This window comes from Mandrillus leucophaeus, unplaced genomic scaffold, assembly GCF_000951045.1.
Source record: "Mandrillus leucophaeus isolate KB7577 unplaced genomic scaffold, Mleu.le_1.0 Scaffold1660, whole genome shotgun sequence".
Classification (NCBI taxonomy): Eukaryota; Metazoa; Chordata; class Mammalia; order Primates; family Cercopithecidae; genus Mandrillus; species Mandrillus leucophaeus.
Window position 1 is genome coordinate 276,961 of NW_012101655.1, and position 14,766 is coordinate 291,726.

General features: G+C 36.8%; 1 protein-coding gene across 2 annotated transcripts in view; it reads left to right on the forward strand.

The window, feature by feature from the left end:
• Positions 1 to 14,766, forward strand: part of NNT (nicotinamide nucleotide transhydrogenase) — a 96,556-nt gene that overhangs the window by 25,719 nt on the left and 56,071 nt on the right. For both annotated transcript variants that reach the window (XM_011976457.1, XM_011976456.1), the window contains exon 8: positions 14,531 to 14,664. In XM_011976457.1, the coding sequence (XP_011831847.1) occupies positions 14,531 to 14,664 (134 nt within the window). The remainder of the gene's footprint in view (positions 1 to 14,530; positions 14,665 to 14,766) is intronic.

A 14,766-nucleotide genomic window follows, 5' to 3' on the forward strand; every position in this document is an offset into this window, starting at 1 on the left:
ATTAGTGATGTTGAGCATTTTTTTCATATGTTTGTTGGCCATTTGTATATCTTCTTTTCAGAATTGTCTATTCATGTCCTTTGTCCACTTTTTGATGGGATTATTTATTTTTTTTATTGCTGATTTGTTTGAGTTCCTTTTAGATTCGGGATATTAGTGATTTGTCAGATACATAGTTTGTGAAAATTTTCTCCCATCATGGGTTGTATGTTTACTCTGACTATTTCTTTTGCGGTGCAGAAGCTTTTTAGTTAAACTAAGTGCCATGTATTTATCTTGGTTTTTGTTACATTTGCTTTTGGGGTCTTGTTCATGAACTCTTTACCCAAGTCAGTGTCTAGAAGAGTTTTTCCGATGTTATGTTCTAGAATTTTTATGGTTTCAGGTCTTAGATTTAAGTCTTTGATCCATCTTTGAGTTGATTTTTGTATAAGATGAGGGATGAGGATCCAGCCTCATTCTTCTGCATGTGGCTTGCCAATTTTCCCAGCACCATTTGTTGATGTATGTACAGTATTATATTCATAAGCAGGTTCCTTTGCTCAAACCCTTGATAAATTGATTGTTAATTTATTTACATTTTCTTTGTTAAGATACTACCTTCTCCTTGTAGGAAATTCAAACAGTAGTGATAAATAAGAAAAAAAATCCAGATCATATGAAATTCTACCAGAGAGATAACTGTTATGAATATTTTGATCTTTTTTTTCCATATATGTGTGAGAGAGAGATAGGGGACTTTGTATGTATGTGTATTTATGGAATTTTCAGTGTATATTTTTACTTAGGGAAATGACCCTATGTCAGTTTTAAATTATTTCATTTGACATGTTTTCAGCCAAATTGTGAGCTTTTTGATTGAAGGAATTACTTTCTAGTCCCTTTACAAATCTCCTTCTAAAGAGTATTTTGTACTCAGTACATGACTGATGTCAAACCAATAACTGTTTATTAATCAGTAAGCAGTAGCTTGATCTAGCAAGATTTGGGCATGAGCAAACTGTCCACATTTTATAGTCTCACCTCTTCTCTTCACCTATCCTTTCCTTTTGTTATTGAATAATGAATACCATGCTGATTCTAATTTTTTCCTTTCTGAAAGAAAGTGGACCACATAATGAGAGCTTAAAGGGTTCCTGGTTGCTTATGTTAGATCCTGGTGAAGGAGCCTCGCTTTCTCTGAGGTACTGTGGATTATTAGAATTTGCTTTGTCATTAGGCTATGAAAGAGGAGAAACTCTCCTCCAGTACCTTCCCCTACAACAAAAAACCTGGTTAATATAAACCTAAGGACAAAGAATTGATTGGCATCAGATCTGTGAGCTTGTGGGGGAAAACAAGCCTCCCAAATAGTTAACCCAGGTGATAGGTGAGCTGGTCTCTCCAGATACCTGCGTCCCCGCAGAGCGGCTAGATGAAGCAGACAGGCAGGGGGCTGATATAGGGTCTCGGCAGGGCTCAGGCAATGGGAGCATCTGTAATTGTAGAAATGAGGCCTGTGGTTGGTTCCGGGAGGTGCATGCAGATCAAACCCTGGACCCAGGGTAGTTGTGAAATCTGTCAGTGAAGACATAACTCATGCACAAGCAGTGTCAGGAGAGCACTTCAGGATTCATCCTTTTCTTGTGTGGCAGTGGCTCCTGGCTCAGCTGTTTCACAGGTGATTCTGAGGAAGGAATGGGGTGACATGCTGCAGCCACCATCTGCCCTCTGAGAAGCAGCTGCGCATTGTGGGGGAAGTTATGAGAGGATTAGATGTAACAAGCGGCCAGTAGAGGGTGCTAAAACATTTACTCATGGAGTAAGCCGTGTGGCCAGGAAGCTAGTTTTATTTAGTCAACTCATACTTTAAAGAACTAGGGATAATTCGAATAGAATATTTAGATTTATTATTGATTACAGAGCTAGATGTCAGTGATAGTACTCAAGATTTATTTTATAAACACATACTGACTTTCAGGGCCTTCCCCACTCCCCATAATATTTTATTTTTTATAAGTAGTTTATAGTTAGTATACTTTAGTAAAAGGTCAGACTGTATGACAATCTTAAAGTCTAGTTGAAGAAGTTTTATTAATCTGTTCCACTAAGCCTCTCTTGTTTTCTGAAGCCACGATCTTCACATTAAACTTGCAGAAAGTCCTTGATCAGTACCTCAGTTCAGAGCTCACCCTCAAAAGGCCGGCTGAAAAGGGCCTTTACTTTCTTTTGAAAAAAAAAAAAGAAGAAAGAAAAATGTGAATTGGAATATTATATGGGAAAAGGTGATTTTTCTAAAGATCTTTCCTATCTCTGGGGCACTGAAAACAGAAAACATGAGCATTTAACAAAAATGACTGAAAGAGTACATGAAGGTACAAATGCCCTTTGGAAAACAGTGTCCTTGGCATTATACCTTTACTGCTTTATGTCCTGAGCCTTTGCCTGGGTGCCCTGATGGTGTAGCTGACTCTTGAATGACCCTCAGAGCAGAAATTGTTCTGAAGTTTTCCTTGAGTGGATTCAAAGGGGATTAAGTCAAATGTCAGAAATTCTCTAAGCTAAGATTTATAGACTGAGATCCCTGGAAGGCTGGACCGAAGACCTGGCATGGATAAGAATGTTGAGAGGCAGACAGAGGTAAGTAACTAGTTTCAGGGAGCAACTTTACAGAGTTAGTACATTTTTATTGTCCTAGGTATATGTCATTTGGTGGTCTTGAAAAAACAATGAACTTGTACTTACATAGATTGTGTGTGGAATGAAATAGTTCTGTAGCTAGCTAGTTGTTATGCTGCCTGATATCTTATACCATCATCTCACCCCCCTATTGGGTTGAGTGATGGATTAAAGGTGAGAATTTCACTTAATGCAGGTAGCTTGAGGATGGGGCCAAGCTGACAGCCCCACTTTGTGGTGCTGTGCAGATAAAGGAAAGCTCTCTACTTTCCTGTACAGCTCATTGACCTTTGGGGCAGCCCAAAGTAAGGCAGCCCTGCTCTCTGGTAATGTTCAGGCTGTGCTCATAATCTTTTCTGCTAAGCCTTTTGAGACACAAGATTTTTTAGCATCCCTAATGATCTGAAACCCTTTTAGAGAGACTTGTCGTAGACATAGAATAGTTAATCAGGAAGGGAGTGAATCAGATTGAAAATCCGATAAGTACGTTGGGGAGGGGAGTATGGTATGGGGTGAGAAGGAATCATGGTGATTTTGTACTAACTGTGTCTTGGGCAAATTTCATCTAAGTTCCAATGAGAATGAAGAGAACTATGGAGCACATGCTAAGTTTAACCTGACAGAAACCAACTTTTCCATTTAAAATCTTTCTGATGACCACTTAATTAAAAAATCATGAGCATCTTAAAGTCCTATAGCTTCCCAGCTATAGGTCTAGTCCTTATTAATTTAGGGGAACCATAGCTATTCTAAGGCCTGGATTTTTAGCAATGATGACAGTAGCTTGGGCGACTTGGGTTCCCAGCATCATTATATGAAGCAAACCATCTAAACCGAACAGAGTTGGATCATAGTCTCCCACTCCCCAATTACCTGTGGTATAAAGTTTGCATTCCTTGAAGGTATTTCTTGACTTTCATTATCTGGTCCTGATTTAGCTTTTGGGTCTTGTGTTAAACTAATATCTTATTCTCTGGGCCTGATTTCAGCCATATTGACTGCTATTATCTCCTCAAATGGGCCAAGATACTTTTTTGCCTTTGCACATATTGCTTCTTCTCTTTGGAATACTATCCTTGCCCTTGCCTGCTTTTTGAAATCCTACTCAACTCAATTACTACATCCTCCACAGTTTCTATTGCCTCCTGCTCAGCAGTAGTGTTGTTTTTTCTTTTTCCTGCACTCAAAGCACTTTGCTTGTTCTTCCTATTACAGCAGTGCTTAGTCCCATCATTCCTTAGTTATCTTGTCTCCCTTTGAGTGCAGCAGGAGTCTTTGATTTATGCCAGTGCTTGGCATAGTGCTTTGTACACAATGGTGGCTTAGCAAAGGTTGCTGAACTAATAATTCTGGATACCTTCTTTAGGTCTTGGTTGGTACAGTTCCTTTCATTTTTTTCTGTGGTATCTACAAATTCTGATAGAACACTCTGTTGGTTCACTTTTGGATAGGAATTTTGCAGAAGCTAATTTAAGCCTGGGAACTTAACTTCCTTAAATTATTCAAAACTGGGACACATGCCCATTCTGCAGTTTGAGGTGGTTGGCTAGCTAGACCTCTCAGGAGATAGAATTAGGAAGTAGTGGAAGAGCTGTTTGGGAATTAGAAAGTGTCCTGTCAGAGAGGAAGGAACATATTCATTGCTCGATTGTTGATTAAAATACTTTACGCCGTATGTACTTGTGTCTCTTTTTAGGCACAATCCAGATTAGAGTGGCCATACTTTTTGTTTTTATCTATACTTGTTAGGATCTATAAAATATACCCCTCAAAGGGTGTGGACTTCTGTGGTAATTTTCCATGTCTCTGGAGAATTGGGTGGGAGGTGTTTTCCTCTAATATACAAGTTCCTTACATGTATGAACCTGAGATGTTGCAGTCTCCTGGAAAATCAACATTTGTTTTCCATCTGTCTTGTTGAATTTATCTTTCATATGGAGTGGAAATATAGTGCAAAAGAATGACTTTCCATGGTAATTGTTGAAACTTGTGCTTTCAGGCAAGAGAATCATTGCTACAAGAATAACTGATACTCTCTAGTTGTGTAATTCTACAAAGAAATATTGTTTTTGATGACTAAAGTTTTTGCCAAAAGTAAGGATTTATTATTCATTCTCTTATTAAACTGTATGCATTGTGATCACAAAGGACAAAACTATAAGATCGGTGATTCCCAACTCTTTCGGAATTATATTACTTTTTTTGTTATCTGATTCATGTTCTGTAATTCCCTCCCTTCAATGTATTTTATGATTATATAGACTTTTGTAATATTGTTATATAAAGTTTCATTTGTTTTGAGGATATTGAAGACATTTTGAAGAACAGAGAGAAACTTAAGTATTGCAACATCAAGGGTTGGTAACCACAGGCTGTCTACACACCTCTTCATAGCTTTCAATGCAGATAGAGCAACTTGTCCTCAAGTGGAGGATGCCAAAACTGTGACTTTTCCATTGCTATTTATCAGTCTTGTTCTTAGGGTGTATTTGAGCACATTTTGTGAGTGACTGGGCTAGATTTAGCAAATGTTCTGTTAGGAATAATTTATGGCATAGTTATACTTTGGTTTGGTTTGTTATTTCTCCAAAAGCATGTTGCAATATTGGTATGCATTATGCTTCCTTCCTGGCTTTCCCTGGTTTGTAAAGGATTGGGAGGCTGAGGCTGTCTTTGGCAAAGCAACACAAATAGCATTACTGCTAATGTATTAGTACTTCCCTACCATGTGCGTTTCTGTATCTCCTTCCTTACATTTTCCCTATACTTTCTTGTGCTTCAGTATTAGTTAGGGTGGTCTAGCCCTAAATCTATGAGTTTTGCTGTAACAGATTAATCCAACAATGCATAATGGCGCAGATGTTACAGAAATTTACATCTCACTTAGTAATAGGTAGGTTCACACATTGGTGGGCAGCTCTTTTTCATATGGTCATTTGGGGATTCAGGTTATGACAGTGTTGCCATCATCATTATGAGGCTATGAAGGTTGCTCTGGGACTGGCTCTATTTCAGCCAGCCAGAGGGAAAGTGGGATGGAGGAGTGTGCATGGAAGGCCAGGAAATGGCACACGTCACTCCTGCTTTGCATTCTTTTGCTAAGACTTAGTTGCGTGGCCAAACCTAACTGTGAAGGAAGCTGGGAATTGTCTAGCTCTGTGCCCAGGAATAAGAGAACATTGTATTTGTGTGTTAGGGCTGCCATGACAAAATACCACAGACTTAGTGGCTTAACCAACAGAAATTTATTTTCCCAGAGGTCCGGAGGATGGATATATAAGGTCAATGTGTCAGTGGGATTAGTTTCTTCTGAGCCTGTCTCCTTGGCTTGTGGATAGCTGCCCTCTTGCTGTGTCCTTACATGGTCTTTCCTCTGTGTGTGTGCATTCCTGGTTTCTCTTTTTATGCTTCAATTTCCTCTTCTTTTAAGGACACCAGTCAGGTTGTCCTAGGGCCCACCCTAATAGACTCATTTTAATGTAATCACCTCTTTAAAAGCCCTGTCTTTAAATACAGCCATATTCTGAGGTACTGGGGGTTAGGGCGTCAACGTAAGAATTTTGCAGTGGCCACAATTCAGCCATAACAAATGTAGATTTTTGTGCACAGCTAACAGCCTCTTTCCTCTTCCCTGCTTTGTAATTTAATGTGTTAGTGTTTGATCTGTTCATTGGAAATCAGGGGAAGGGTCATAGATTTAGAGCCCGATAGAGTAGATTCAAATTCTAGTTCTACTACTTAACAGCTGATTTGTCTCTCTGAATATCAGATTCCTTATCTCTGAAATGTGAATAAAAATTTCTACCTTGCAAAGTTGTTTTGAGGAATGAAGAAAAAACCCTGTGTAGGGCTGGGCATAGAGAACATTATTGTAATTCTTTCTTCCATTGGTGATGCCTCGTCTTCTGGATGGGACTCAGGATTACAAATCTTACCGACTTTTGCAATAAAAATCCAGACATTCTCAAGGATTATGTGGAACGTTGAAGATGGTCCCTCATGAATCCACCCATGAAGTTACATAACCAGTATTTATTAGATGGCAATGTGGCATGGGTTTCCCTGCGGAGAAACATGACTTAATTGTTTTTTATCTGAATTTGCTGAAGATATCCATTTTATTAAGGCTGTTTTCCCAGTTAACCTCATTCTGACCTAAGTTGAAAGACATGAGAAAGAAAATAAGCAGCACTGTTTCTATTTTTAAAAACACTTTTAAATTCTTTCATGTTAACAAAATAATAAAATCAGAATGTGTAATACCATTTTATTGCTTCAATTTTTAAAGGATTTTGGTAGCTAATGTACATCTATACTTATGTTGGAGGGAATTCAAAGAATGCTATAGTTTCTATGAGAATATGTATTTCCCTATTTGTACTACCATTTAAGTTTGGAGAATTTTTGTAACCCATGAAACCATGGTAAAATCTTAACTAATTTTGCTTTTTATTTATACAAAATTTTGCAGCTCTGAGAGGTGAATTATTCAGTTAATCCTTTCAAAATTTTTATAAACATATTCTTTAATTATGAGGTAAAAGCTTGTTTTTAGGTTTCTTCTTTAAATAGATCTTTAGGGATTTTTCTAATCTGCTAAAATATGCTGTTGACTAATCATATTTCATAAGTATTACCTTTAGAAATATCTCAAAGGATCCAATTTGTAAAAGCCAACTATTTGCCAGCCTGACTTTCTGTCTGGTTCTTTATACAAATAATTATGCAGGCAAAGTTTTCCTGTAGTTCCAGGGATAAAGCTCACATATAAAGTACTCTGCTTGACTATTTAAACTTGGGCCAGAATCTCTTTAGGCTCATGAACACAGCTTTCATATCTATGATAAACAGAGTAGAGGGGTTGCTCTATGTACTGTGGGGCTGGCTAAATCAGAGACTCATTAGAAAATGGATTAGTGAATTAGATGTTCAGCACTTTCTTGCCATATTCTATATTTTACATAATCTATTATTTTTTATTCTCGTATGCATACATATATGTATAAAAACCCTTTTGTTATCATTGGTAACATTCTAAAAGCTTAAGACTCAGTACTTTAACCCCATCAGTGATTTTGAAATGCTAAAAGAGCTTTTGGTATGGATCCGTTAGGATGCCTTTAGCTGCCAGAAACAGAAATTCTAACACAACCTGCCTTAAAGTAGGCGATTTCTTGGGTTCTGTTAACAGAACGAAGTCCAGTTATAGCTGTGGATAAGTGTGGGCTGGGACACCCTGACTGTGCTCCTTCATGCTCTCGTCTCTGAGTTGGCTTCATCCTCAGTGCTGTGCAAAAGGCAACAACAATTTCAAGCTCCAGTATGTACAACACAATATTTAGAGGAGGAGGTAGTCCAGTGCTGATGGCACCCTCTTGAAGAGCAAAAAGAAGGAAACTTCTTTTTCAGAAATCCTTAGCAAATTTTCCCTCATTTATACTAACCTCGATTGGTTTATGACCATTTCTGAACCAATCCTTGTAGGTAGGGCAATGAGATGTACCTCAACTTACACCTGGATATCTGAACCAGTCACTAATAAGGTGATAAGATTACCCTTAGACCTTCCAGGCCTGCCTCTGGAGTGGTGATATGATTTGGTTGTGCCCCCACCCAAATCTCATCTTGAATTGTTGTTCCCATAATCCCCGCATATCACGGGAAGGACCAGGTGGAGAGAATTGAACCAAGGGGGCAGTTTCCCCCATTCTGTTCTCATGATAGCGAGCTAGTTCTCATGAGAGCTGATGGTTTTGTAAGGGGCTTCCCCCTTCACTGGGCACTCATTTCTTTCTCCTTCCACCATGTGAAGAAGAACATGTTTGCTTCCTTTTCTGCCATGATTGTAAGTTTCCTGAAGTCTCCCCAGCCTTGCGGAACTGTGAGTCAATTAAACCCCTTTCATTTATAAATTACCCAGTCTTGGGCAGCGCTCTCTCTCTCTCTCTCTCTCTCTCTCTCTATATATATATATATATATATATATATATGAATATATGACATCAGACTAATACAAGTGGTTTCTGAGGTCATGTCTCGTGGACTGGGTGGAAAAATGAAAATCAGCATAGTGACAAAAGGAGAAAATGGGTACTGAGTAGATACTAGCAATACTCAGTGCAACATTGTGTTGTTATAATGAAGCTTCTTACCATGTAAATGATAAAGTTCAGCCTATCTTTCTTTACCTGCTCTATTTTACATTTAGTCAATGTAGAGACTACATTACATTAAAAATTGTCCTTGTCTGCCTACTACTTGTTCATGAGAAATCTATTTTGGTTTGGATTAATAGATTCTATGATTCGTATTATTTATTTGCTACTGTGGAGCTAAATATCTCATGTACTTGTTAAAGCAGAAAGTTTTGTTTTTTTTTTAGACCCTCTAATTTGATGCCTTACAGACCAGGAAGTTAGGAATTTCCCCATCTGATTACATGCTGTTGAATAATTCCAGTAAATAATGCTGAATGCTCCTTGGAATCATTATAAAATGTTGTGGTAAACCCATTTCATCTTCATGGCTTGTTGTTTTTAATATTTTTAGTGGTTTCTTCTTAATTAATTAATTTATTTTTTCTTTTTGGTATGATTAAAGTGTGAGGGTTTGGTTCTTTTCCTGTTAAGATAGAATCTGTGAATTTATTGATTTCAGATGATCATGTTAGGCCTGATTCATTAAAAAAGATATAATATCTTACAGAATTTTCTGGTAAATCTTTAGCCTTTGGTGTTTAGTTTAAGCTGTGCGACTCTTTTTGAATTTAGTGCTGTAAAGAAGCTAATGATATATTCTTTTGCTACATAGCAATGAGTTGTTAAAGCTATTTTTAGAAATTAGTAATTTTTCTCAAGTCACAGATGAGAAAAAACAAAAAACAAAGCAGAAGTTAGTTTTTCTAGCAGTTTCTCATTTTACTACTTTTAAAACTGCATCTTAGTATTCATTTATTGAGAAAATACATGGTTGAGAAAAGATGCTATGAATTCAATAACATTTAAAAATGATTTTACGTGAATCACAGCCATATGTGCATATATCAAGAAATAGTACACTTGTGTGAGGCAGTTTTTCAGTCTACAGTCAATTCATGGTGCACATGGAGATTCAAGGATGACTTACACTAACCTGTGGTACCTTTATTCACTCCAAATAACTACCAACCAATCGGGAAACTATAATTCAAATTTTTACATGAGTGCTTTAAATACCCAACTCTTCTAGTAATAAAATTGTTAACCAACCTTTGAATGCAGCCACTTTTAGTTGTAAAATATTAGACCCTAGAGCCTAAGTAAAATTTTTCTTCCTCCATCCACCCTGCACATGGGAGGCACTAAGTAAATATTAGTTATGTCAATGAATGAATGAATATTTGAATGATGACTGTGAGAGCTTGACGTCCTACAGTTTTCTTGGCAAAAGTATGGAAATAAGTCCCTCTGAGAGGGAACTGAGAAACCCTTCCAGGGGAACTTAATGTCCACAAACCAGAAGGGAGCAAGAAATATTTCATAAACTTGGATATCATGCCAAATCTTTCACCCACAGTTGGTATTGTGTCAGAAAATATTTCTTAAAATTTTCTCTCCTTGTTAATTTTATTCTGTCACAGTGATTGATTTTTTTTAAGGGGGCTGGTTTAGGAAATATAATGATCTTTTTGTGTATCTCATCTTTTGCAGATAAATGATAAAATTAATAGAAATGAACTTCAAAAGGGGGAAAAGCCCAACTGGGCTTTAAAAATGCCTCTCATCTGCCTTCTTTTATTAATTTTCCTGTTTCTTTTGCAGTTCTGTCTCAAAATACCTGATGTGTTTATTATTATTTTCTTTTTTTATAAGCCTTTGTCAGAATGATGTGCTTATTTTGTCTTTTATATCTAGGTCTTTCACCAAGCTGTCTCTGGGGTGTAGAGGGCATCTCTTTATATTTGAAGAATTTGTAAACATTGGATATATTCATTTCCATTGTATACATGTAAAAAACTTGACACATCTTCCTGTTTGTATTCCATGTATAGTTATGCCCGTGTCTCCCTTTATTGTGTTTTGGTACAGTCCTTGAAAGACTGCCCTAACTGCATAGCGTCATTTGTTGTAGAAGGGAGGGAGGGCAGGTGATTTTGAGTCAGGCTTTTCAATTGGTAAGTAAGTAGGTTGGGGTTTTTCTAAGTTCTTCTAGTTCTCATAGTACCAACTCTTAAACCGCCAGTTCTCCTTGACTTAAAGGAGAAACTGGTTGTGATTATCCAGTACTACTTTATTTTATTTTTAAAATAAAAATGATATGTGGCTTTTATTGGAGATGCTGTAAAGTACAAAGTAGAAAATAAAGATCACCTGTGATCTCTCCATATCATACTAAGAGTGACCTTTTATTTGTTTTTACTGTTTTTATTGAATTTTCCATTTGTATTTATTGTTCACCTATCTATAGGATTATAGTGTTTTGTTTTTATTGAAATTTCTGTGGGCTTTTCATCAATTTTTGTCTGTTTCTTGAGAATTGTAATATATACATTTTTCATATTTAAATCTATTGATGTTTTCTTTTGTAATTTTCTTCATTGCTTTAAATTTAGGAAGTGCTTTTTTAGCCACAGACTGGAGAGATATTCACCAAGGTTTCCTTTTTCCTCTTTTCTTTCACTTCATGAATTGATTCTCTTCTTTTACAATTAATTCTTATATTTCTAGAGTTTAATGTCTGGTATTAGGTTTGGGTAGATATTTTTTACCCAGATACCTAACTAATCATCATATTACTTTTGTTCTTCATTGTGTAATGCTGCATTTATTATGCATTAAACTTTATTATATTAGGCTACCAGGGTAAGATAGTATTTTGAAATTGTCTTCTCAGTGTTTCTGTCTCTGGACCTATTCTTTTGAGGTTTTGCTCATCTGGAGCTTTTATTTACTATTTTGCTTCTTTTTTGGATTTATTTTTTTCCCTTCTGTTTTCAATTTTTATTTCTGCACTTTCCAGAATTTTCAAAAAATTAGTCCACATGTGAGTGCCTGAAGGCAGCTGCACTGTTACATTCATGATTGTATTCCCTGTAGCCCTTATTAAAGATGTTTTAATTTTAAAATTAAAACATTTGGGAGATAAGGAAAAACGCAGCGAAGAAAATAGCCTCACCACTCAAATATACCCTGGTTTTGTTAAATGTTATATGATATAGAATTTATTACAAACTGTACAATATGTGTAATGTATTGTATTATATAATATTAATCTATGTATATATAAATAAAAACATTCATGTATATAAATATATATCTAAACTTACATACTATTTTGTTATGTGCTTTTTACTTATAATAATTCCATGTCTTTAAATTTTCTTGTGTGACTTAAGTAAAATTTTAAACTTGTTATAGTGATACCCTTCAGTCTGTGCACCAAATAAGTTAACCTATGTGAAATAATATGCTATTGTTTTAAAAGTGATTGAATTTCTGAGCAATAATAGGGACAAAACACCCAACTTATCATTATTAAGATGCAAACATGTACGTGTGTTTTTCAAAGTTGTGTTAGCCACTGTACAGTTGTTTTGTGGGGTTGAATGAGTAAAATCAGAGGAGATAAATGGGTTGTATATTTTGATGTTTCTAGGGAGCCTAAAATGGTTTTGGCCACTTGATGTCTCGCAAAGTGGTAGCATACAGTCCAGGGACTGATCCTTAGCTATGGATGTCTCAGGAGAAAGAAGGAATCACAAATATCTAGGGCAGAGGAAATTAGTTAGATGCCAAATCAAATATGTGCAATCATTGGCCAAAGCTGGGTACAAATAAGGTGGGAGGAAAAACTGTGGTAAACAATGGCTGGTAAATCGAGAAGAGGCTCTGGCCCCAGGGGGTGGGGATGGTGATGACAGTAAATACCTGGAAAGTACAGGTAGCCCTTTAAATGTGCCCCTCTATGTAAAGGTAGCCATATGATCCATAACTTTAAATCACTGGAGAGCCAAGCAGCATGACCTTTATTTTGGGAAGAGTCCTCAGATGGATGTGGTTTGCTTCCTCAAATTCTCATGGTCAAGTAAAGTTTAGTTAAGTATTCAAGGTGCCTTTGTTAGATTATAGTGTGGAGGGTAGAGGAAAGGAATACTTTTGGAGAATTTTGAGGAGTGGTGAAACTACCAGAACTTCAGGGTATTGTCTCTGGGCAAAATGTCTCTTGATTCTTGCTCTTTCTTGGAAACTCAAAAGAAAGGACAAGAGATCTTCTAACAAATCATGTGGCAGTGAGCCCAGTGTGGCTGGAATAGAAGAAGATCCAATGGTGCAGTTTCAAGAGGGCATGTTAGAAAAAGCACTTCACCCAGGGTGAGAGGCATTCAGCCCCAGGAGCCTTAGGATTTTTACTTTATCTCGAAACTATACAGTTTGTAGCAAAAGAAGGAAGTACTACATAAACACCTCACTTGTATCTTCACAACCTTTTATTTCCACATGTACTACAAATGTTATTTTTCCTTTTCGAATCAAATTCTGTAAATACAGAATTGAAAGCTTTCAAAAGAAGAGCTAAAGATAATCAGGCTACTAATGATCTGCTTTCTTTTTATAAAAGATATGTATATTTTTAAGAGATGGGGTCTCACTGTGTTGTCCAGGCTGGAGTGCAGTGGTGCAAAAATAGCTCACTGCATCCTCGAGTTCCTGGGCTCAAGTGATCTTCCTTTCTCAGCCTCCTGGGTGGTTAGGACTATAGGCATATGCCACCACGTCCAGCTAAGTTTTTTATTTTTGTAGAGATGGGGTCTTGCTATGTGACCCCAGCTGGTTTGGAACTCCTGGGGTCAAGTGATCCTCCCCATCTCAGCCTCCCAAATTGTTACAGTCATGAGCCACTGCACCCGGCTATGCTCTACTTCCATACTACTAATCTCACAAGTTTATTTCCTTTATCTTTTGATTTAGGTATTTCTATTGTTTTATGGAAATGCGAACACGACAGTATGCTGACAGTATAAGCCCCTGTTGAACATATTGATGTATATTAGCTCGAAAAGTCCTAAGGTCTGGGTTTTCATCTTCTATTTAAGAATTAGTGAACTTCTTAAAAACACATTGCAAATTTAAAAGGTGAACTATTAAATAAGGAAAATGTACACCATGAGAACAAGGACTTTTTTTTTTTGTTAATTTACCACTGTATTCCCAGCACCAGGCATAGATAGGGCTTGACTCACTATAGACACCAATACATAATTGTTGAGTGGGAATAAAAGTGTATGAGGGAACTCCTAAACCTTTTGGAGTTGTAGGATTCCACTGTTTTGATCTCTTGGCATTTTCCTGTCTCTCCTCAAAATTTTCTGTGTTAAATTAAGGTAGGTTAATATGATGTGTCAGAAAATCTGGTGACATATGTTAAGATAATTGGCAATATTCTGTTTTGTAATTCATAAATTAGCATTAACTGTACTCTTGACATTGGTGACCTTTACGAATTGTTCAATTTGGGTGCATATAGTTTCCATAGTGGTTTATTATTATGCATTTTTAAAAAAACAGTCAAACTGTTGATCTCTTCGTGAATGCTGTGGTGTATAAACCAGGTGGGGAGAGCAGTGCTGAGATTCTCATGCTGAGCAGATGGCAGGGCCTGCTTGCCAGTCACATGGCTCCCTCCTGCACACTGCCTTTGCAGCTTACACTTGTCGTATTTTTTTCCTTAAGAGAATTCCCAGTCTCACACATGCTATGGTCTTTAGGGGTCTCTTGGAAAGAGTTAAAATTTCAGATGTTAAATTCCTGAATGGCCAGAGACTATTGTAATAATTAGACGTTAAGGCATTAGAAAATGATAATATAACTTGTGCTGTTTTCTTTGATTTTATTAGGTAAAAAAGCTCCAGTTTTATTTAATAAAGAAATGATTGAGTCAATGAAGGAAGGTTCAGTTGTTGTGGATTTAGCTGCTGAGGCTGGTGGAAACTTTGAAACCACTAAGCCAGGAGAACTCTACATTCATAAGGTATAGCAAGATGCATTTTCTATCTGCGATCACTTCTCATATCTTAAGTGAGTTATGAGGGGGTGTTTATTTCTTTAAATATTTAGAGACATTGAGGTCTGA